General features: G+C 43.7%; 1 protein-coding gene across 1 annotated transcript in view; it reads left to right on the forward strand.

Annotated features, from left to right (window-relative positions):
* The window catches only part of lrrc41 (leucine rich repeat containing 41), a 97,256-nt gene that overhangs the window by 73,479 nt on the left and 1,703 nt on the right, over positions 1 to 22,074 (forward strand). Inside the window, exons 8-9 of the mRNA XM_034180177.1 lie at positions 5,496 to 5,624; positions 15,547 to 15,619. Coding sequence (XP_034036068.1) covers positions 5,496 to 5,624; positions 15,547 to 15,619 — 202 coding nt within the window. The remainder of the gene's footprint in view (positions 1 to 5,495; positions 5,625 to 15,546; positions 15,620 to 22,074) is intronic.

Consider the following 22,074-nt stretch of genomic DNA (forward strand, 5'->3'; position numbering starts at 1 on the left):
TTACTTATAAGGTTTTGAATAATCAGGTCCCATCTTAGGGACCTCATAGTACCATACCACCCCAATAGAGCGCTTCGCTCTCAGACTGCAGGCTTACTTGTAGTTCCTAGGGTTTGTAAGAGTAGAATGGGAGGCAGAGCCTTCAGCTTTCAGGCTCCTCTCCTGTGGAACCAGCTCCCAATTCGGATCAGGGAGACAGACACCCTCTCTACATTTAAGATTAGGCTTAAAATTTTCCTTTTTGCTAAAGCTTATAGTTAGGACTGGATCAGGTGACCCTGAACCATCCCTTAGTTATGCTGCTATAGACTTAGACTGCTGGGGGGTTCCCATGATGCACTGAGTGTTTCTTTCTCTTTTTGCTCTGTATGCACCACTCTGCATTTAATCATTATTGATTGATCTCTGCTCCCCTCCACAGCATGTCTTTTTCCTGGTTCTCTCCCTCAGCCCCAACCAGTCCCAGCAGAAGACTGCCCCTCCCTGAGCCTGGTTCTGCTGGAGGTTTCTTCCTGTTAAAAGGGAGTTTTTCCTTCCCACTGTAGCCAAGTGCTTGCTCACAGGGGGTCGTTTTGCCCGTGGGGATTTTACGTAATTATTGTATGGCCTTGCCTTACAATATAAAGCGCCTTGAGGCAACTGTTTGTTGTGATTTGGGGCTATATAAATAAAATTGATTGATTGATTAAGTAGTGGAAATGGCCAAAAATGGCAAAAATTTGCTTAAAATTGAAACTTAAAATCAAAATGGCCGACTTCCTGTCGCTATTTCACCATGACAGTATGAGACTTTTTTGTGCGTCCTAGCATGGTAAATATGTGTACCGAATTTCGTGAGGCTGCGATGAAAAAAAACCCCAATGCGGAGGGGTTTTTGAAAATTTCTAGGGGGCGCTATTTCGCGATTTCGCTGCGACCATGTGCGACGCCCCCAAAATATTGAATTTCAGATCCGGCCGGATGACTTCTGAAAGTTTGGTGAGTTTGTGAGCACGGGAACAGGCCGAAATTTCGATTTCAAGAGTGAGAATAATAATAATAATAATAAACAGCGCAATTACAATAGGGTCCTCGTAGGACGTTGCCTACTTGGGCCCTAAATATCAATTATTCCATGAATTAGAACTAATCAGCTGATTTGGTAAATACCGTTTTTGGGGGGTAGGGGAAACTTTTGGTCACATTAATCCCCTCAATGACCCTGCAGTATACAGAAAATAAAAATTGAAAGTGTTTTTATTAAAAGGACCCCATAAGGATGTTTTTCACAAAAGCTGGCTTATTTTTGTATACAAATAGTATCTAGGGAGGCTTGCAATCTTTTAGTGGCTTTCAAACTGAAAGTGATTTTTCGGCAAAATTAGAGGGAAAAATCTTTTTTTTTTGTCAAAATATTCTCCAAATGACATCTAAACATGTTGCAAATGTATATGCTACATCTAAACATGACAGGTAAAGGTAATTTATTTACTATGCCACTGTTGTCTTGTTAGTTATTCCGTAAGATACACTCAACAAAAATATAAACGCAACACTTTTGGTTTTGCTCCCATTTTGTATGAGATGAACCCAAAGATCTAAAACTTTTTCCACATACACAATATCACCATTTCCCTCAAATATTGTTCACAAACCAGTCTAAATCTGTGATAGTGAGCACTTCTCCTTTGCTGAGATAATCCATCCCACCTCACAGGTGTGCCATATCAAGATGCTGATTAGACACCATGATTAGTGCACAGGTGTGCCTTAGACAGCCCACAATAAAAGGCCACTCTGAAAGGTGCAGTTTTATCACACAGCACAATGCCACAGATGTCGCAAGATTTGAGGGAGCGTGCAATTGGCATGCTGACAGCAGGAATGTCAACCAGAGCTGTTGCTCGTGTATTGAATGTTCATTTCTCTGCCATAAGCCATCTCCAAAGGCGTTTCAGAGAATTTGGCAGTACATCCAACCAGCCTCACAACCGCAGACCACATGTAACCACACCAGCCCAGGACCTCCACATCCAGCATGTTCACCTCCAAGATTGTCTGAGACCAGCCACTCGGACAGCTGCTGAAACAATCGGTTTGCATAACCAAAGAATTTCTGCACAAACTGTCAGAAACCGTCTCAGGGAAGCTCATCTGCATGCTCGTCGTCCTCATCGGGGTCTCGACCTGACTCCAATTCGTCGACGTAACCGACTTGAGTGGGCAAATGCTCACATTCGCTGGCGTTTGGCACGTTGGAGAGGTGTTCTCTTCACGGATGAATCCCGGTTCACACTGTTCACGACAGATGGCAGACAGCGTGTGTGGCGTCGTGTGGGTGAGCGGTTTTCTGATGTCAATGTTGTGGATTGAGTGGCCCATGGTGGCGGTGGGGTTATGGTATGGGCAGGCGTCTGTTATGGACGAGGAACACAGGTGCATTTTATTGATGGCATTTTGAATGCACAGAGATACCATGACGAGATCCTGAGGCCCATTGTTGTGCCATCCAGGAACATCACCTCATGTTGCAGCAGGATAATGCACGGCCCCATTTTGCAAGGATCTGTACACAATTCTTGGAAGCTGAAAATGTCCCAGTTCTTGCATGGCCGGCATACTCACCGGACATGTCACCCATTGAGCATGTTTGGGATGCTCTGGACCGGCGTATACGACAGCGTGTACCTGCACCTTTCAGAGTGGCCTTTTATTGTGGACAGTCTAAGGCACACCTGTGCACTAATCATGGTGTCTAATCAGCATCTTGATATGGCACACCTGTGAGGTGGGATGGATTATCTCAGCAAAGGAGAAGTGCTCACTATCACAGATTTAGACTGGTTTGTGAACAATATTTGAGGGAAATGGTGATATTCTGTGTGTGGAAAAAGTTTTAGATCTTTAAGTTCATCTCATACAAAATGGGAGCAAAACCAAAAGTGTTGCGTTTATATTTTTGTTGAGTGTATGAATTCTAGAATGTTGGCCAAATAGCACTGAACCATAATTGAAAATTGGACGCTGCAGAAAAAATGTACCACAGACAAAAATCTTAACCAAGCTTTTTTTGAATGTCCTTATCATAGGTAAGGTGAAAATGCAAGTTTTGGCTCTCAAAGACAAATGTACACGAAAACCCCCCCAGAGCCAGGACTACTCTTCTTGCAACTTATTCCAGGCATAAGATGAGGCGTGGACAGAAGCCCTCCAATCCAACCATGAACCAGACTGTATTTGACTCTATATCCATCCAGAATTGCCAGACTTACCGTTTCTAAGTTTGTAATGAGACTCTGTAAAGGAGCAGAAGTGTTTTTCACTTCCAGGTCAGGATCACTGAGTTCAGAGGTGCCACAGAAATGTTCTTTAGTGGCTTTTTTTTTTTTTTGAGACAAGCTCACACATTTGCAGACAATTTGCATAAAAACTGTCAAACATAATTTTCCCTTATATTTAATATGTACTTGATTGGCATATGATGCTGTTAAAGAACAGTAGTTAAGACTTTAGTTTATTTCAGCTTACTGTAGTCAAAGGTTTACATACACCTGGAAGATTCCTCTGGTTGGCTAATTAGATGCTGGGTCATTCCATGTCAATTCAATGAATATTTGAGTGGCCTCCCGCACTTTGTCTCAGATTTTCTTTAAATTTTAGTAAAATATTCACAGACTATTCAGAACAACAAATCTGAAATTTGAGGCCTGTAGGCCAAGTAGTTTCTGAGATATGGCCAATTTAGTGTGCATGGGGTCTGCCGTTTTTTTAGGCAGAAATTACGGCCGTCATTTCTGGAGCCATATTCAAGGTAGAATATCTCAGCAAATAATGGCCTTAGAGGCCTGAAATTTTCTGTGGCAGTTGTCATGGACACCCAGACTTGGACTATAGTCAAACAACAGACATTAACACTGTACTGTGAAGTTTATGTAAGCTCAAACTATGGAAAATATTACATTGACTATTGCGAGCATCCATGTTTGAGACACTGAAGCATTCCATTACAGTCAAAGAAGCCTTTCCATTTCTTGGCTTCTTAATGCCAGCTATACTGGCTATGAAATATGTAAATTTGGCATATCTGTGCCCAAGCAGAGGGTCACCCCTTTGAGACTTGTCTGCTTGAGGTTTCTTCCTCAGAGGGAGTTTTTCCTTACCACTGTTGCTCTGGGGTTGGTAAGGTTAGACCTTACCTGTGTGAAGCCCTTTGAGGCAACTCTGTTGTGATTTGGCACTGTATAAATGAAAATAAATTGAAAAAAAATTGAAATTGAAAAAATCTGTGGTAAACAGTTATTGTGTTAGAAACCTCTGAAATCTGATAAAACATTTTGTGGTCAAATTTTATTAGAAGAAAAGCTCATGTGGGCAGTAAATAAAACTCTTCAAACTGATTCCATTTTGAAGGTATTGATATCTACAATATGTGTTATAAATATGGCCTTCTTTATGAAACTTCTTCCTGGTTAATTTAAGCATCCAATTATGGCTAATTTGTGCACTCACAAATGTATTTCTAGTGCTGAAATGACAGTTTCATTTTAATTGTGTGCACACACTGCATTCATATGATTGATGGCACACCCCAGAATGCTTGCACATAGATCTACCAGGGGGATTCCCCAATGTTTCCAAGGTTACTAGGCTTACACTAGGCTTTTATTTACTGCCCACATGAGCTTTTCTTCTAATAAAATTTGACCACAAAATGTTTTTTCAGATTTCAGAGGTTTCTCCCACAATAAATGTTTACCACAGCTATGCCAAATTTACATATTTCATAGCCAGTATAGCTGGCATTAAGGAACCAAGAAATGGAAAGACTTCTTTGAGTGTAATGGTATGCTTCAGTGTCTCAAACATGGATGCTCGCAGTAGTCAATGTAATATTTTCCATAGTTTGAGCATACATAAACTTCACAGTTTAGTGTCAATGTCTATTGTTTGACTATAGTCCAGGTCTGGGTGTCCATGACAACTGCCACAGACAATTTCAGACCTCTAAGTCCATTATTTGCTGAGATATTCTACCTTGAACATGGCCCCAGAAATGACAGCCATAATTTTTGCCTAAAAAACGGCAGACCCCATGCACACTAAATTGGCCATATCTCAGAAACTACTTGGCCTACAGGTCTCAAATGTCAGATTTGTTGTTCTGAATAGTCTGGGAATATTTGATTAAAATTTGAAGAAAATCTGAGACAAAGTGCGTGAGGCCCGTGTTGAACTGACATGGAATGACCCAGCTAATTGGTGTTAAATTATAATTGGAATCGCAGAGAAGCAGGACGGTGCAGGAATTCTCCCTAGAAAATCAGCCAGAAAACTAAAATTTGTCATAAGACAAAGTTAAGCCATTGAAAGTCAGTCTCACCAAATCTGAGCCAAATGTATGGAAACGTTGATGTGTTGTCAATCAGAGCTGAAGTGAATCACTGGTGTTGACTTTGAATAAACACGGTTTGGGACATAGACATTATGATTGATCGGGAATTGTTTGGTTCCACCAGAGCTGTGCCTCAGAGACTGTCGGCTCGTTGAGAAGTGCAGTGATAAGGACGAATATGTGTGCCAGCTGGTGTCCGCTCTCAACAAAATACCATCTCTGCACTCACTCAGTCTGGCTCAGAACCGCCTTGGTAAGTCACCAGAGTCCAGCAGCAATGCTGCCGGCCTACGCACACAGTCACAGCTGCACATATCGTGTGTCTGAAGTCAGCTCCATCATTCCATCATACAGCCATCATACATGGGCTGAATATGAAGGCGGCTCTCTGTACTCCTCTCCAGTCCTTAAAAAAAACTTTACCAATTCCGACAGTTTCACAGGCTAATGAAAGCTTGTTGGTTTGTGGAATTTTGTCTTGAATTATTGCCACAGTGTTTTCTGCCTTGTTAGCTAATGTTTGATTCAGCGATACAGACAATGATGCTCCCTACCTACTTATTTTACAAATGTTCTGCTCTTGAATTCAGCAAAGACCTGTAGCTGGTGTTCCCACGTAAGCTGGTGCTTTTCGTCTAGGTGGATGATGTTTCCGTAGATAAGTGGTGTTAATGTAGCTCGGTGTATTAGTTTTGAAGGAATGAATTGTGGCATTCATGACAGCAAGTGTTGGTTTACCTTTGAGAAAAGAGCACAGATTGGATGGCTCAGCCAAAGTACTGGGTTCAGATCGCTTTAACCCCTTTGACTGCAGAACTTGGAGGAGGAGCCAGTTGAGAAGTAGTTTTGTGACCACGGCTTTACCTTTGGCAGGAATCTCAGTATGGTTATGGCTACTCAAACTCTTGGGCTTTGATGGGTCCTCATCGCACAGCAGGAAATCACAGTAACGTGCCCAAATATTTAACAAGAAAAAGAGATCATCTGTGCTTCCACTTCATTTGTTTGAATATACTGTGTGTTCATTTATTTTATTATGGTGAGTGATCTCCAAAAGAAATGGACAGGAAATGGACTTCAAAGTTTAGCTGTTGTATTGACAAAGTTCAAACCCTGATACAGAGAGTCATCTCAGCACTAGGATCTTTTGACCAGATCACATGCAAACACCTGGGACAAAAAAACCTAGATTTTTCTCTTCCACTAACTTTCATTCCTGGGTCCATGTGGGTGGGCGGTCCTTAGCCTGTTTTGAATCAGTGTCTATGTGAGTTGGCTGCAAAGTGAGGTGAAGTCGGCGGGTGTAATCGGGTGTCTGCTCGTGTTGTATTCAAAGTTATGTAAAAAAATCTCATAGTGTGTGTGTGTGTATATCTGCAATATAGTGTAGTGTCACACAATAAAAACAGAGTGTTCCATCATGCTGATTCTTTTCCAAATAGACGTGAATACTTTGGTTTTATCAATTAAACATCTATAAAAAGGTCAGATGGTTTTATCAATTAGACAGCTGTAAAAAGATTAGATAGTTTTACCAAATACAAGGACATTTTGTGCGTCAGCCATTTTGAAAAGCAGTTAGGTTAAAATCAGATAGTGACAAGGACATTTTGGATGTGCATCAGCCATTCTGTGTTATGCATCATGGAAAAACTCTTACAGTGAGTGGTTAAGTAACATCACCTCTCACTTTGCTTTGCACACTTTGAGAGTGTTTAGCTTAGCCACTTTTAGCTCATGCTAACCTCATCTGTTACCCAGTTTAGCGTTAATTCTTGCACAAAGATTCGTTTTAGCTGTTACGCCCCTTTCACACCGGTGCAAGTGTAGAGCTACATTGTGTTGCGTTTGGAGTACGCGCATACTCTGCGTTTGTCAGCTGCATATGTTTGCTTTCAGCTCTTTTTCAGTTCACTCCTGCCGGCTCTACAGAACACGTCACTGTGCTTGGAAAACAGTGTACTGTATCATGAGGTTTTTACAGACATTACTGCCACGTATGTAGCCAAAGCTGCAATTTTATGCCTCTGTGGAAGTGCACTACATTTAAATGGTTCATGAAAACGCAAACGGCACTCACGTTTCCGTTATACAGCTAATTATAGGCCAATCTCCAACCTTCCTTTTCTCTCAAAAATTCTTGAAAGGGTAGTTGTAAAACAGCTAATTGATCATCTGCAGAGGAATGGTCTATTTGAAGAGTTTCAGTCAGGTTTTAGAATTCATCATAGTACAGAAACAGCATTAGTGAAGGTTACAAATGATCTTCTTATGGCCTCGGACAGTGGACTCATCTCTGTGCTTGTTCTGTTAGACCTCAGTGCTGCTTTTGATACTGTTGACCATAAAATATTATTACAGAGATTAGAGCATGCCATAGGTATTAAAGGCACTGCGCTGCGGTGGTTTGAATCATATTTGTCTAATAGATTACAATTTGTTCATGTAAATGGGGAATCTTCTTCACAGACTAAAGTTAATTATGGAGTTCCACAAGGTTCTGTGCTAGGACCAATTTTATTCACTTTATACATGCTTCCCTTAGGCAGTATTATTAGACGGTATTGCTTAAATTTTCATTGTTACGCAGATGATATGTTATGTGTCGGACGCAGCTCGGAGAACCGACCAGCGTTTGAAGGACCCAGTATGAAATAAGCAGAGCACGGTACAAAGGCTAACTGAATTTAATACATAACAGTGATAATATAATAACAAAAAAGTGCGGCCTGGCGTGGTGCGCTCCCAGCAGCGCTAACGGTCCGGAGCCAGAAGCTGTTTCGGACCCAAGGACCCCGCCGACACCCCCCAGGTGGCCGCAACAACCGAGTCTGTGAAAGAAGGAACCATTATGTGAGTCCACACTCTACACACAGAACACTTAAAGGTGTACAAACAGCAAACACTTCCTGGCTTGATTACTGATCAGCTTCCCAACCTGCAGGCATGGAACATCCAGTTCACAAAACTCCACTGCAGTGGAAGCTGATACATGACTAACAAACAGCTCAATACAATAAGGTGTGAGGGACACCACATTTACTGACTGTATAACTGTTAGTCACAAAATCTAACGTACCTCAGGAAGTGTGCTGACGAGCGTGAGACCTCACCCCCTCCTCTTTCACAGACTGTGCATCAAACCTGGACGTTCTCAGCATCCGCTGCTGATGAGATGGCTCCCGAGACGACGATCTCACCCGTCTGGTCACAAGGTCGAGTCTCTGGCAAATACACACTGTGCACTCCAGTCTTAAATGCCAACATGTCAACATGCCAGATGCACCACAGCTGTGAGTCCTGACGAGTCGCAGGTGATCAGGGTGAGGTCCTGACAGCCTCAGCAACACAGCCACTCAGTCCCAAATGCACGCCACCTGGGAGGAAAACCAAAAAACAGAAACAAACCGGCAGCCAGGCCCCCCCAGCCATATAACAGTACCCCACCCTCACGGGAAGCCTCCCGGCGACCACACACACCTGGCCCAGGAGAAACACCCCCCTCCAGGGACCATGGCTGGAAACCGCGTCTGCGTTCATCCTCCAACAGACTGGTTGAACTGGCTGCATCTTTGCCCTTGTTTCTGACAGTCTCTTAGCACAGGTGTGGCCAGGAGTTCTTACACCTGTGCGGTCAGCCTTTATCCAAACATGTGTAATTAGTCATAAAACAAAACACAAACAACCAAAACACCCCCCCCCCCCCCTCCCCAGGGGACCGTCCCATCAAACCCCAGGGAAGGGGAGAAAGGAAAAACAACCCAAACCCAAGCCTACAAACAAAAATACTAAGACACCCCCCCCCCCCAGAGGACCGTTCCATCAAACCCCAGGGAAGGGGAGAAAAGAAAAACAACCCAAACTTGAGCTCAAACAAAAATGCCAAAATACCCCCCCTCCTCCCCCCAAACGACACGTAGGGACCAACACCCCCCAGAGGGCCTCCCGCCAGCTCCAGGAGTAATAACCACGGCCGAGGTCCCTCTGGGATCCAACGTCACCCACGGGGACTACCAGCGCCTCCCAGAGGACCACTCGTCAACCCCAGGAGACGCCTCCCCTCATGACCAATGGACCCAGCCCCGGCCGTCCACGGCTAGATGGACCCAACGCCCTTTCCCCCCCAGAGGACACCACAGTCAAACCCTGAGGGCGGAAACTGGGGGGGGAAAACAAAAAGATACCCCAAACCCCCCCCCCCCTCCCCTCCCGGGTGCAGAGGCTACCTGGGAAACGCCCAGCACAACCTAACTGCACCCCTCCAGCAATGCCGACACTACGGCACACCCGGCTGGAGTCAGAGGAGAAGAGAGGGCATAACAAAAAATAAAGAGAAAAAACAACCCAAGTACCACCCCATCACCCCCCAGGGGACCGTTCCATCTAACCCTGGGGATGTGAAACAAAAAGAAATAAAAGAAAAAACAAACAGACCAACACACAGTTGTTTGGGTCCTTTTTTTTGTTTTTTTTTTTTGTTTTTTTTCAGACAGGCTGCAGGGTCACAACCCCAGACAAATAGTGGACAACAAAAAATAAAATCCCACACAAAAACCAACTCAAAAAACACCCACACAAAATGAACTAACACAAAACAAATCAGTGAGTTATACCGTCAAGCTCAACCAAATGGAACACACCTGTTCCTACTCAAGAGCTTGACGGTAACGTGATTCAGTCACCACAAGGGGGAGCCAGAGTGCAAAAAATGAAAAAACCCCTTTGGCGACAGAAAAAACAAACGAGCTGCTTTTATGTGCGCAGCTGAGTGCAACACACAACCAAAATGTGCTCAACTAAATAACGCCGGAGCTGAAACAACAGACGCAGTAGTTACCTTTGTCCGGGGAAACGGGGCTACGACTGTAACACAGGAAGCCCAGCGACCCGTGCTAACAGAGCTCCGCCGTGCGCGTGAACCCATTACAAACGCACTCTTGCAGCTCCCGTTTAAACCTCTTATCCGGTCGGAGTGTGACGCGAAGCCGTCGCCAGTCACACTCCACCACGACCCACGGATAAGGCACAACACAGGAACACGGCTGCAAGAGAGCACAAATCAGTATCCAGTAATGGGTTCTCAAACACGCACCTTCCGGGCGGAGAGCCCCGCAACTGATCCGGATAACCACTGAACGTCTGCTGCCGCCTTCCCGGCGCGTTACCGTCTCTGCTACCGCTGGGTCCGTGATGTTTGGCCAGAGACTACTGTTATGTGTCGGACGCAGCTCGGAGAACCGACCAGCGTTTGAAGGACCCAGTATGAAATAAGCAGAGCACGGTACAAAGGCTAACTGAATTTAATACATAACAGTGATAATATAATAACAAAAAGGTGCGGCCTGGCGTGGTGCGCTCCCAGCAGCGCTAACGGTCCGGAGCCAGAAGCTGTTTCGGACCCAAGGACCCCGCCGACACCCCCCAGGTGGCCGCAACAACCGAGTCTGTGAAAGAAGGAACCATTATGTGAGTCCACACTCTACACACAGAACACTTAAAGGTGTACAAACAGCAAACACTTCCTGGCTTGATTACTGATCAGCTTCCCAACCTGCAGGCATGGAACATCCAGTTCACAAAACTCCACTGCAGTGGAAGCTGATACATGACTAACAAACAGCTCAATACAATAAGGTGTGAGGGACACCACATTTACTGACTGTATAACTGTTAGTCACAAAATCTAACGTACCTCAGGAAGTGTGCTGACGAGCGTGAGACCTCACCCCCTCCTCTTTCACAGACTGTGCATCAAACCTGGACGTTCTCAGCATCCGCTGCTGATGAGATGGCTCCCGAGACGACGATCTCACCCGTCTGGTCACAAGGTCGAGTCTCTGGCAAATACACACTGTGCACTCCAGTCTTAAATGCCAACATGTTCCAATCCATCCAGATGCACCACAGCTGTGAGTCCTGACGAGTCGCAGGTGATCAGGGTGAGGTCCTGACAGCCTCAGCAACACAGCCACACAGTCCCAAATGCACGCCACCTGGGAGGAAAACCAAAAAACAGAAACAAACCGGCAGCCAGGCCCCCCCAGCCATATAACATGATACCCAGCTTTATCTATCCATGAAGCCAGAGGACACACACGAATTAGTTAAACTGCAGGATTGTCTTACAGACATAAAGACATGGATGACCTCTAATTTCCTGCTTTTAAACTCAGATAAAACTGAAGTTATTGTACTTGGCCCCACAAATCTTAGAAACATGGTGTCTAACCAGATCCTTACTCTGGATGGCATTACCCTGACCTCTAGTAATACTGTGAGAAATCTTGGAGTCATTTTTGATCAGGATATGTCATTCAAAGCGCATATTAAACAAATATGTAGGACTGCTTTTTTGCATTTACGCAATATCTCTAAAATCAGAAAGGTCTTGTCTCAGAGTGATGCTGAAAAACTAATTCATGCACTTATTTCCTCTAGGCTGGACTATTGTAATTCATTATTATCAGGTTGTCCTAAAAGTTCCCTAAAAAGCCTTCAGTTAATTCAAAATGCTGCAGCTAGAGTACTGACGGGGACTAGAAGGAGAGAGCATATCTCACCCATATTGGCCTCTCTTCATTGGCTTCCTGTTAATTCTAGAATAGAATTTAAAATTCTTCTTCTTACTTATAAGGTTTTGAATAATCAGGTCCCATCTTATCTTAGGGACCTCGTAGTACCATATCACCCCAATAGAGCGCTTCGCTCTCAGACTGCAGGCTTACTTGTAGTTCCTAGGGTTTGTAAGAGTAGAATGGGAGGCAGAGCCTTCAGCTTTCAGGCTCCTCTCCTGTGGAACCAGCTCCCAATTCAGATCAGGGAGATAGACACCCTCTCTACTTTTAAGATTAGGCTTAAAACTTTCCTTTTTGCTAAAGCTTATAGTTAGGGCTGGATCAGGTGACCCTGAACCATCCCTTAGTTATGCTGCTATAGACGTAGACTGCTGGGGGGTTCCCATGATGCACTGTTTCTTTCTCTTTTTGCTCTGTATGCACCACTCTGCATTTAATCATTAGTGATCGATCTCTGCTCCCCTCAACAGCATGTCTTTTTCCTGGTTCTCTCCCTCAGCCCCAACCAGTCCCAGCAGAAGACTGCCCCTCCCTGAGCCTGGTTCTGCTGGAGGTTTCTTCCTGTTAAAAGGGAGTTTTTCCTTCCCACTGTAGCCAAGTGCTTGCTCACAGGGGGTCGTTTTGACCGTTGGGGTTTTACATAATTATTGTATGGCCTTGCCTTACAATATAAAGCGCCTTGGGGCAACTGTTTGTTGTGATTTGGCGCTATATAAAAAAATTGATTGATTGATTGATTGATTGACACAGTGCTGTCTCATCACGGCTCCTAACATCAGATCACAAAGTTCAGAGTCTGTTTCCTGTGCATGCTGGTAAACGCTGCCAATCCGGTTGTTAAGCTCTGACGTAATGCATCACGTGATAAATCTGTTTCCGGGTCCAAAGACCTGCAAATTTACAATTAAAGTTATGTCTGTATGATCCTTTTAAGGATCTACAGTTTAAGTTTAGTTTATGTTTACAGTGTGCACAAACCTCCCTCCCTCCGTTCTTCGCCTCCACCTCCATTAACCGCATTCGTCTATTTCTAAGATAAGAACACTCAATAAAACTTTTCTTTTAATTTCTATATTTTATTATGCACAGGTAAAATATACATGTCTGTTTGTTAATAAAAAATATTTATTACAATAAACAGGACGTTAAAGTGCAAACTTCACTTTCCCCCTGAACGACATGAACAGGAAACGATCGCCACAACTCCCATTGAAAATAATGGAAAAACGACCTGAGCTTCTGGCATTTTTACATAAAACAAACGCAGTAACAACGTCTAAAAACCCAGTTAATATATCCAGGAGAGTTTTAGGCACAATATACAAAGAGTTTTATGTTGTGATGTTAATGCTGTTGTCTGTGTGCAACGGTTTAAGTGCAGCCTGATCAGAGCGTCTCAGTGCAGTTCTCAATGTTAATGACAGCGCGCCTTTTTTTGTTTGGAGCCAGAAGTTGAAAATCACATGATGTGTTACATCACACTTAACAACCGGATAATGAAGTGCTGTGACTCTTTTAATCGTTTAAAGCGCTGGTTGCTCCGATCAGGTCTGCTGAAACTTCGACCGCAATCAGGTGTGGGATCTCACCAACAGCGACTGCACTTTAAAAGAGTCACAGCGCTTCATGTTTGATCAGGGCATGAGAGAGAGAGAGAGAGAGAGAGAGAGAGGATTTCTGAGTTGAGGTTCAGTTCCCTGTTCTGAGCACACAGAGGTGCTGCGGCTGCGTGATCCTGTTCTCCAGATGGATCATTCTGGATGCACGCACAGTTTTTGGATGTGTACAGGTGTTGCACAGACTTGCATACAGTAACGCTGTGCTGTGCAGACTTGTTTAAAGCTGCGTGTTTCTGTGTCCAGTGCTCTACGCAGGAAAAAATTTAACTTGTTTAATTTCTTCCGCTTACTGCTGTGTTGGGGAGCAAAAACTCAGCGCTGAGCTGCGTAGAGCTGCTTAACTCGGTGTAGACGGTACGCCACAATATGCAATTCTATGTTTGCGCTGGTGTGAAAGGGGCTTTAGAGATGGTGTCTGTCAGTGAAGCCAGCTCTTTTCAGTGGAGTTAGATGTTACAGATGAGTTCAGTGTCGTGGTGACTACCAAACCTGTTATTTCCCACTGTGGTCAGGCAGAAGAATGCATACGCATCCCCTTGTGTCATGGAGACTTTTGGACCAAAGTCCTCAGACGTCTTCAGATTAGAAAGTCTTCAGATTAAGGGTGTTTGATTGTCCAAAAAAAAAAATCTTCTCATGAGTGTAAATACGATGCAACAAATGTATCTTTATTGCCGTTAGTTAAAAAAAAACAACTCTGTACACTCTGAACTTATGATGACGTGTGCCCGTCTTTTACACTGTCTTTGGGGCCACGCCGACCGTCACCCCCAAACACAGCAGCTGGGCCACATTTCTCAAGGTGGCTTACCTGTGATGTGCTTGTCTCAACGCTGCTCACTGAGAGAAAGACTGAAGGCCAACAGACAAGAAGAGACCTGTTCAAACCGGACTAAACCCCATCCTCAGCTCATGTATGAATATTCTTAATTCATAATTGGGATTTGGCTGTTCAAGTGGAACTGTTAAAAAGTGTTTTTCACTGCTCAGCTGCAACACTACAGGCTATCTAGCCTCAAGGTCAATTGCCCACTGTTTACCTCCAGAGGAATTTATTCAGACCTTGGTGAGATTATTCGGCTCCATTGTTATCTCAACCCACAAAGGCAATAACTGACTTACACATGGACTGAAGCATGCTCCAGTGTTCTCCTCTTACCTCTCTTCCTGCCCCCCCTCCCCCCCGTGGCAGGCCTCCGTTCTTCCCAACCTGGCAGGTGGCGCGACTTGAAAGTTGCAGCGGCTACCAACACACTCACATCACCTCAATTGGAAAACGGACTGTTCAAGTTTAGTGCACATAAACAATGTCAAATGTATATGTGTTGTCCTAATTCTGATGTGTGCCATTATTACGGTAAACAAGTAATAATTGTAGATTAATTGCTGTTTGTATGTGGAATGTGAGTGCAGAAATCTTGTTGTAATGACAATGATAATAAAAGCTATCTATCTATCTATCTATCTATCTATCTATCTATCTATCTATCTATCTATCGATCGATCGATCGATCGATCGATCGATCGATCGATCGATCGATCGATCGTCAGGTCGTACCTTTTTATAGCAGTGTGGCCTGTTATTTTTTAAAAACAAGTTTTATTCTAATTATTTACCTTTAGGTTTTAGTTTGTCCTAATGTTTTTTTTTTTTTTTAAACAATGTATTTTTTACAGTCTCACGGTTTACATGCAGTGCTTTGAGGAGTATCAAAGCTTGTACATTTAGGTGTTTTGTGAACACTGTTACACTGAGATAAATAAGTATTTGATCCACTGTCGATTTTGAACGTTTTCCCACCTACAAAGAGCGGAGAGGTCTGTCTTTTTTATCGTAGGTACAATTCAACTGTGAGAGACAGAAAATAAAAAAAAATCCAGAAAATCACATTGTATGATTTTTAAATAATTAATTAGTGTGTTTGTGTGCGTCCGTGGGTGTGTGTGTGTGTGTGTCTAACTCCTCTGTTTGTGTTGACAGGCAGCAGTGTGTGTGTGCTGGTGGATCTGTTCTCAGGACCATCCCAGAGCTCTGTGAGACATCTGGACCTGAGGTCAGTGGTTTTTGGATTCTGGGTTTCACCTGCTTCGTGCCCCGAGGGGATCACAGCTCCGCCATCTTGGAAGGTTGAAGCGCTGCAGCTGGCAGTGGAAAATGCATGCTCTGTGCTTATAATCACTGTCGATTCTCTGGCCGACTTCTCCGCCGTTATTTACATTTAAGACGTGAAAACTTGTGCTTAGGTCAATTCAGATATGTTCGATTTCTGAAGTCAGATTTATCATAACTGTTGATCGTTTCTCTCTATAAGGCTGTGAATGGAGCGTAAAGTGGAGCTCCTGTCAATAGAAAACTGATGTCATCAGTCAACTCTGGCTGATTGCTCTTTTTTATCTCTATGTGCTTTGACAGAGAAGGATTAGAATTAAATCATTCCATGCTGGACCGCAGCCCCCAGCCGACTACGCCCACCACCCGCCAAGGAAGGGCAACCACGCGTGTGGGTGCCGGAACCCCCGCCCACCCGGCAAGCACACGACTGCTGAGATCCCTGAACCGGCCAGCGACGCTGCTCATGAGCTCCTCGTCGTTGCGGACAGCCAGGTGCAGGTGACGGGGAATGATACAAGTCTTCCCGCTGTCCCGAGCAGCGCCGCCGGCCAGCTCAAGGATCCCAGCGGCCATACACCCGAGCATAGCCGCCAGGTAAACGGGGCCTCCGGCACCCACACGCACCACATAGCCAGCCCCCCCCCCCAGCAAATGGTGGGCACGGCTGACTGGAAACTGCAATCCAGCACGGGAGGAGCGAGTGTTTGCCTTGGCTCTGGCTTTACCGCCTGTTTTGCCTCTTCCGCACATGATTTCATTCTAATCCTTCACTGTCAAAGCACAGAGAGGAAAAAAAAGACAAATCAGCCAGAGTTAACTGATGACATGAGTTTTCTATTGACTGGAGCTCCACTTTATGCTCCATTTGCAGCCTTATAGGGAGAAACAATCAACAGTTACAACCGCAATTCCAATGATGTTGGGACATTGTGTGAAATGTAAATAAAAACAGAATACAATGATTTGCAAATCCTCTTCAACCTATGTTCAATTGAATACACCACAAAGACAAGATATTTAATGTTCAAACTGATAAACTTTATTGTTTCTGTGCAAATATTTGCTCATTTGGAAATGGATGCCTGCAACATGTTTCAAAAAAGTTGGGACGGGGCAACAAAAGACTGGGAAAGTTGATGATTGCTCAAAGGACATCTAATTGGAAACAGGTGAGTGTCATGATTTGGTATCAGAGGAGCATCCCCAAAAGGCTCAGCCGTTCACAAGCAAAGATGGGGCGAGGATCACCACTTTGTGAACAACTGCATGAAAAAATAGTCCAACAGTTTAAGAACAATGTTTCTCAACATTCCTCAACGTTCAATTGCAAGGAATTTAGGGGTTCCATCATCTACAGTCCATAATATAATCAGAAGAATCAGAGAATCTGGAGAACTTTCTATACAAAGACTTTATTGTTTTTGTGCAAATATTTGGTCATTTAGAAATGGATGCCTGCAACACGTTTCAAAAAAGCTGGGACAGTGGCAACAAAAGACTGGGAAAGTTAGTGAATACTCAAAGAACACCTGTTTGGAATATTCTGCAGGTGAACAGGTTAATTGGAAACAGGTGAGTGTCATGATTGGGTATAAAAGGAGCATCCTCAAAAGGCCCAGCCGTTCACAAGCAAAGATGGGGTGAGGACCACCACTTTGTGAACAGCTGCGTAAAAAAATAGTCCAACAGTTTACAAACAATGTTTCTCAACATTCAATTGCAAGGAATTTAGGGATTCCATCATCTACAGTCCATAACATAATCAGAAGATTCAGAGAATCTGGAGAACTTTCTACATGTAAGCGGCAAGGCCGAAAACCAACATTGAATGCCCATGACCTTCGATCCCTCAGGTGGCACTGCATTAAAAACCAACATCATTGTGTATAGGATCTTACCGCGTGGGCTCAGGAACACTTCAGAAATCCATTGTCAGTTAACACAGTTCGTTGCTACATCTACAAGTGCAAGTTAAAAGTCTACCATGCAAACCGAAAGCCATACATCAACAACATCCAGAAACGCCGCCGCCTTCTCTGGGCCTGACCTCATTTGAAATGGACAGATGCAAAGTGGAAAAGTGTGCTGTGGTCTGATGAGTCCACATTTCAAATTGTTTTTGGAAATCATGGACGTCGTGTCCTCCGGATAACAGGGAAAAGACCATCCAGATTGTTAGCAGTGCAAAGTTCATAAGCCAGGATCTGTGATGGTATGGGGGTGTGTTAGTGCCCATGGCATGGGCAACTTACACATCTGTGAGCAACACATGCTGCCATCCAAGCAACGTCTTTTTCAGGGATGTCCCTGCTTATTTCAGCAAGACAATGCCAAGCCACATTCTGCACATGTTACAACAGCGTGGCTTCGTAGTAAAAGAGTGCGGGTACTAGACTGGCCTGCCTGCAGTCCAGACCTGTTGACCATTGAAAATGTGTGGCACATTATGAAGCGCAAAATATTACAACGGAGACCCCGGACTGTTGAACAACTGAAGTCGTACATCAAGCAAGAATGGGAAAGATTTCCACCTACAAAGCTTCAACAATTAGTGTCCTCAGTTATTGAGTGTTGTTAGAAGGAAAGGTGATGTAACACAGTGGTAAACATGCCACTGTCCCAGCTTTTTTGAAATGTGTTGCAGGCATCGTTTTCAAAATGAGCAAATATTTGCACAAAAACAATAAATTTTATCAGTTTGAACATTAAATATCTTGTCTTTGTGGTGTATTCAGTTGAATATAGGTTGAAGAAGGTTTGCAAATCATTGTATTCTGTTTTTAATATACATTTTACACAACGTCCAAACTTCATTGGAATTGGGGATGTATGATAAATCTGACTTAAGAAATCAAATCTACATATCTGAATTGACCTAAGCACAAGTTTTCATGTCTTGACTGTAAATAAATGGCGGAGAAGTCAGCCAGAGAATCAACACTGATTATAAGCGCGGAGCATGCATTTTCCACTGACAGCTGCAGCACTTCAACCTTCCAAGATAGGCTGGTCAGCGCTCTAGCTCACGTGACCAAAATTCCTGTCTATTATGGTTGTGTAACTGAGACAGAAACAATAACAACTTTATTGACAGTAACCTGTCCAAAAAAATAAAAAGTCCAATAAAATAAAATCACATGTTCAGGGAGGGACGTCCTCATGTGCTCATGAATAAGAATAAATTGGTTGTGATTTAGAGGTGAATTTTGGTTTCAAAAATGATTATTATTAAGAAAATTAAACAAAGCCACATTCCATCACTGACAGCAAAGACCATCAGAACACTTGAAACATCACTTATCGGAACTTTTGAAGTGGTTCGGTCTGGTTTCCTGTCCCCAGAAGACATGAGTGTTGCTTGTTTTCCCAGTAGGACTGAATGTGGGAATTGGTGGCTCCATTGAAGTTTCATGTTCGATTCACCAGGCTGACCCAGGAGTTCAGTGTTTGCTGTCAGATGATTGCTCCAGCGGCTTCCAAAACTTATGGAAAATCAATTTAAAGTCTTTGTAAAAATTTAAAAAGCCTATGACTTGGCAAATAATGTTGTGGAGGAAAAAGTAAAGTTGATGAAAAGCTTTTGACATTGATTGAGGAACTGCGTAACTTGCCCATTCAAAAATTTAATTTTGCTCTTAATTTGTAAAACTTAGCTAGGAAATTGTCTTAGAAGTTCAGATGACTTGACTTATGCCTTAAATGCTCTGGAAAAATAAGCAGCGCAGTCCGGTTTGAACCACTACGTGGCGTAGGATGATGGTGGAGGCCTTGAGGCATGCTGGCACCTGGCAAGTCTCCAGTGTGGTGCTGAAGATGTCTGTGAACACCAGTGACAGGTAGTCTGCACAGTTCTTCAACATGGATGGAAAGACAGTCAGGTTCAGCTGCTTTGCATGGGTCCTGTGTCTTGAAGAACCTGACGTCCCTCTCAAGAATGGACAGAGGCATGGAGGGGGAGGAGGTACTGGTGGGTTGGAGCTGATGGTTGTCATTGGGAATGGTAACAGGACTGTCCCATTGACTGTCAAATCTACAATAAAACTTGTTCAACTGGTTTGCTTTGTAGAGTGGAGTAGGTTAGATTTGTAGTTGGTGATTTGTCTAAGACCTGAAATTGCTAGACATCCAGCTTTTCACTGATGACAGGCAATCCTCTAAGGATTTTATGTGGATGAGATTACCAGCAGTTATTGGCATGTATAACTGAGAATTATCAGCATAGCAAGGAAAGGTAATCCCAAAATGCTGCAGTATGTGCCCAAGAGGTGCTATTTAAAGGGAGAAAAGCAAGGGGCCTAAAGCGGACCCCTGTGGAACCCCATATTTCATGTCAATAAGATTAGAGGTGATGTTATTGAACAAAACACTGAGAATGACTGGTCAGGTATGACATCAACCATGCAAGGGCACTCTCAGTAATCCCAAAATAATTCTCCAGCCTATAGAGTAGAATATGATGATCCACGGTATCAAACGCAGCACTGAGATCTAACAGCAACAGAACCATAGTGGTGTCCAAATCCATTGCTCACAGAAGATCATTCACCACTTTTGTGAGAGCTGACTGCAGTGGCTCAAAAAGATTATTCTTAGTAAGGTGGGCCACAAGCTGCTCTGAAACCACATTTCCAGAATTTTAGAGCAAAATGATAGATTTGATATTGTCCTATAGCTTTTCAGTACACTCGGTTCAACATTAGATTTTGCAAGTAATGGTTTAATCACTGCAGATTTGAAACATTTAGGAACAGATCCAGAAGTTAAAGAAAGATTAATAATTTCCAGCACAGTCGGCCCAAGAGTGGACCACAGGTCCTTAAACAGTTTTGTTGGTATTGGATCGAAGAAGCAGGTCATGATTGGGTCTGCACTGCCCTGTTATGTGTGGATGTACATTTTCTCTCTTACTTTTTCTCTTGTCTGGTGGTGGGTGCTTTGTGTTGGCTGTGTCTCTCCTCTCCTCCCTTCCTGCTTGTACGCCCCCTTCCTTCTTCACACACCAGTCTTCCATTATCACTCCTCCTATGTAAGTCATTCCCTTTTCCTGTTTCAGTTGTGAGATTGTTGTGCCTTGTGCCTCTTTCACACATTTGTCCTGTGAGGTTTCTTGTCCTGTTTTGCTTACCTGTGTATCGACATATCTGCCTGTTTTTGGATGTTGTCTCTGCCTCATGCTTCGATTACTATAGCTATTTTTGGCCTGCCCTTTTGTGTACTGAACCCTGCATGGACTGACATTAAACTCTGTAACGCTGATTTTGAAATCCTGCATGAAGCAAGATTCAAAAAAAGCACTTCATACAGGAGCAAAAAAAGAACAAACTGAAGAAAAATCAAAATCACAACACAACCTACTTCACTGCTGCCCATCACCATTCAGAGATGCTATTTGAACAGAAATTTTGCCCTCCTTTCTTTCTGGACTGCAAATTTTTCGATGACCCTCTGATTAAAGTCCATCATCTCCATCAGCAGTTTCTTTTTCGTTAACAGCATGGCCAGTGCATCCAGCATATCCTGGTTCATGGTATTTATGAGAACAAATTGGCTGTTGAAAACGGCTCTAATCACTTCCTGAATCACATAAGCTGTTCCAGCTTCAACCATTCGCACGTGTAAAAAGTGATGTAAATTATTGGTTGAGCTAATAGGATTAATAAATGGAATAGTTTTGACACTGTTTGGTCCCCGTGGCCTTCCTGTCCTGCTTGTCCTCCCATCGTTTGTGGATGCATGTGGAGTGGGCGGTGGAGTTCTCACAGACTCCCTGCTCCCATTCCTGTGTGTGCATGTGTGAGGGTGCCCTGCGTGTGTGCAGATACTCCTAGGTGCCCCTTTGTCCGTTGGCCCTGTGTGAAAGTATAGGTGTGGTGTCTCATGACGTGCATGTGTGTGTGTTTGTGTATGGGTGCTATCCTCGTGTGTGTTTCGGTTCTTTGGCTGGGCAGCTGTCATGGATACTCCTGACAGCTGTTCTTGGTAAGTGTCAGTTTGTCTGTGTCTGTGAGCTCTGCCTCTCGTTATCTGCTTGTTTCCCCTGCTTGCAGGTCCATGAAGAGTTATGCTGCACAGTTCCTTCTGTTGTTTTTTATTACTCTGTTCCATTCTCAGGTCCCGCTGTTGTGTTGCTGGTTGTTATATCTTTAACCCCTGTGTTTGTTGCATTTCTGCTCCTGTTAATGTCATAGTGTCGGGTTGTTCAGCTGATCTCTTAGTCCCAGGTTTATGTTTTGTTTTGTCACAGGTATGCATTCTGTTTTATTTCCTATATATTGCTCATGTTGTCGGTTTCACCTGTTATTTCCTTCCTTTAAGTCCTCTCATGTTCTCCTGCCCTCACTCAGTCTTCACACCTGTTGTAATAGGTTGTTTAAGCCACACTTTTGTGTTATCCGT

Source organism: Thalassophryne amazonica, chromosome 10, assembly GCF_902500255.1.
Source record: "Thalassophryne amazonica chromosome 10, fThaAma1.1, whole genome shotgun sequence".
Taxonomy (NCBI): domain Eukaryota; kingdom Metazoa; phylum Chordata; class Actinopteri; order Batrachoidiformes; family Batrachoididae; genus Thalassophryne; species Thalassophryne amazonica.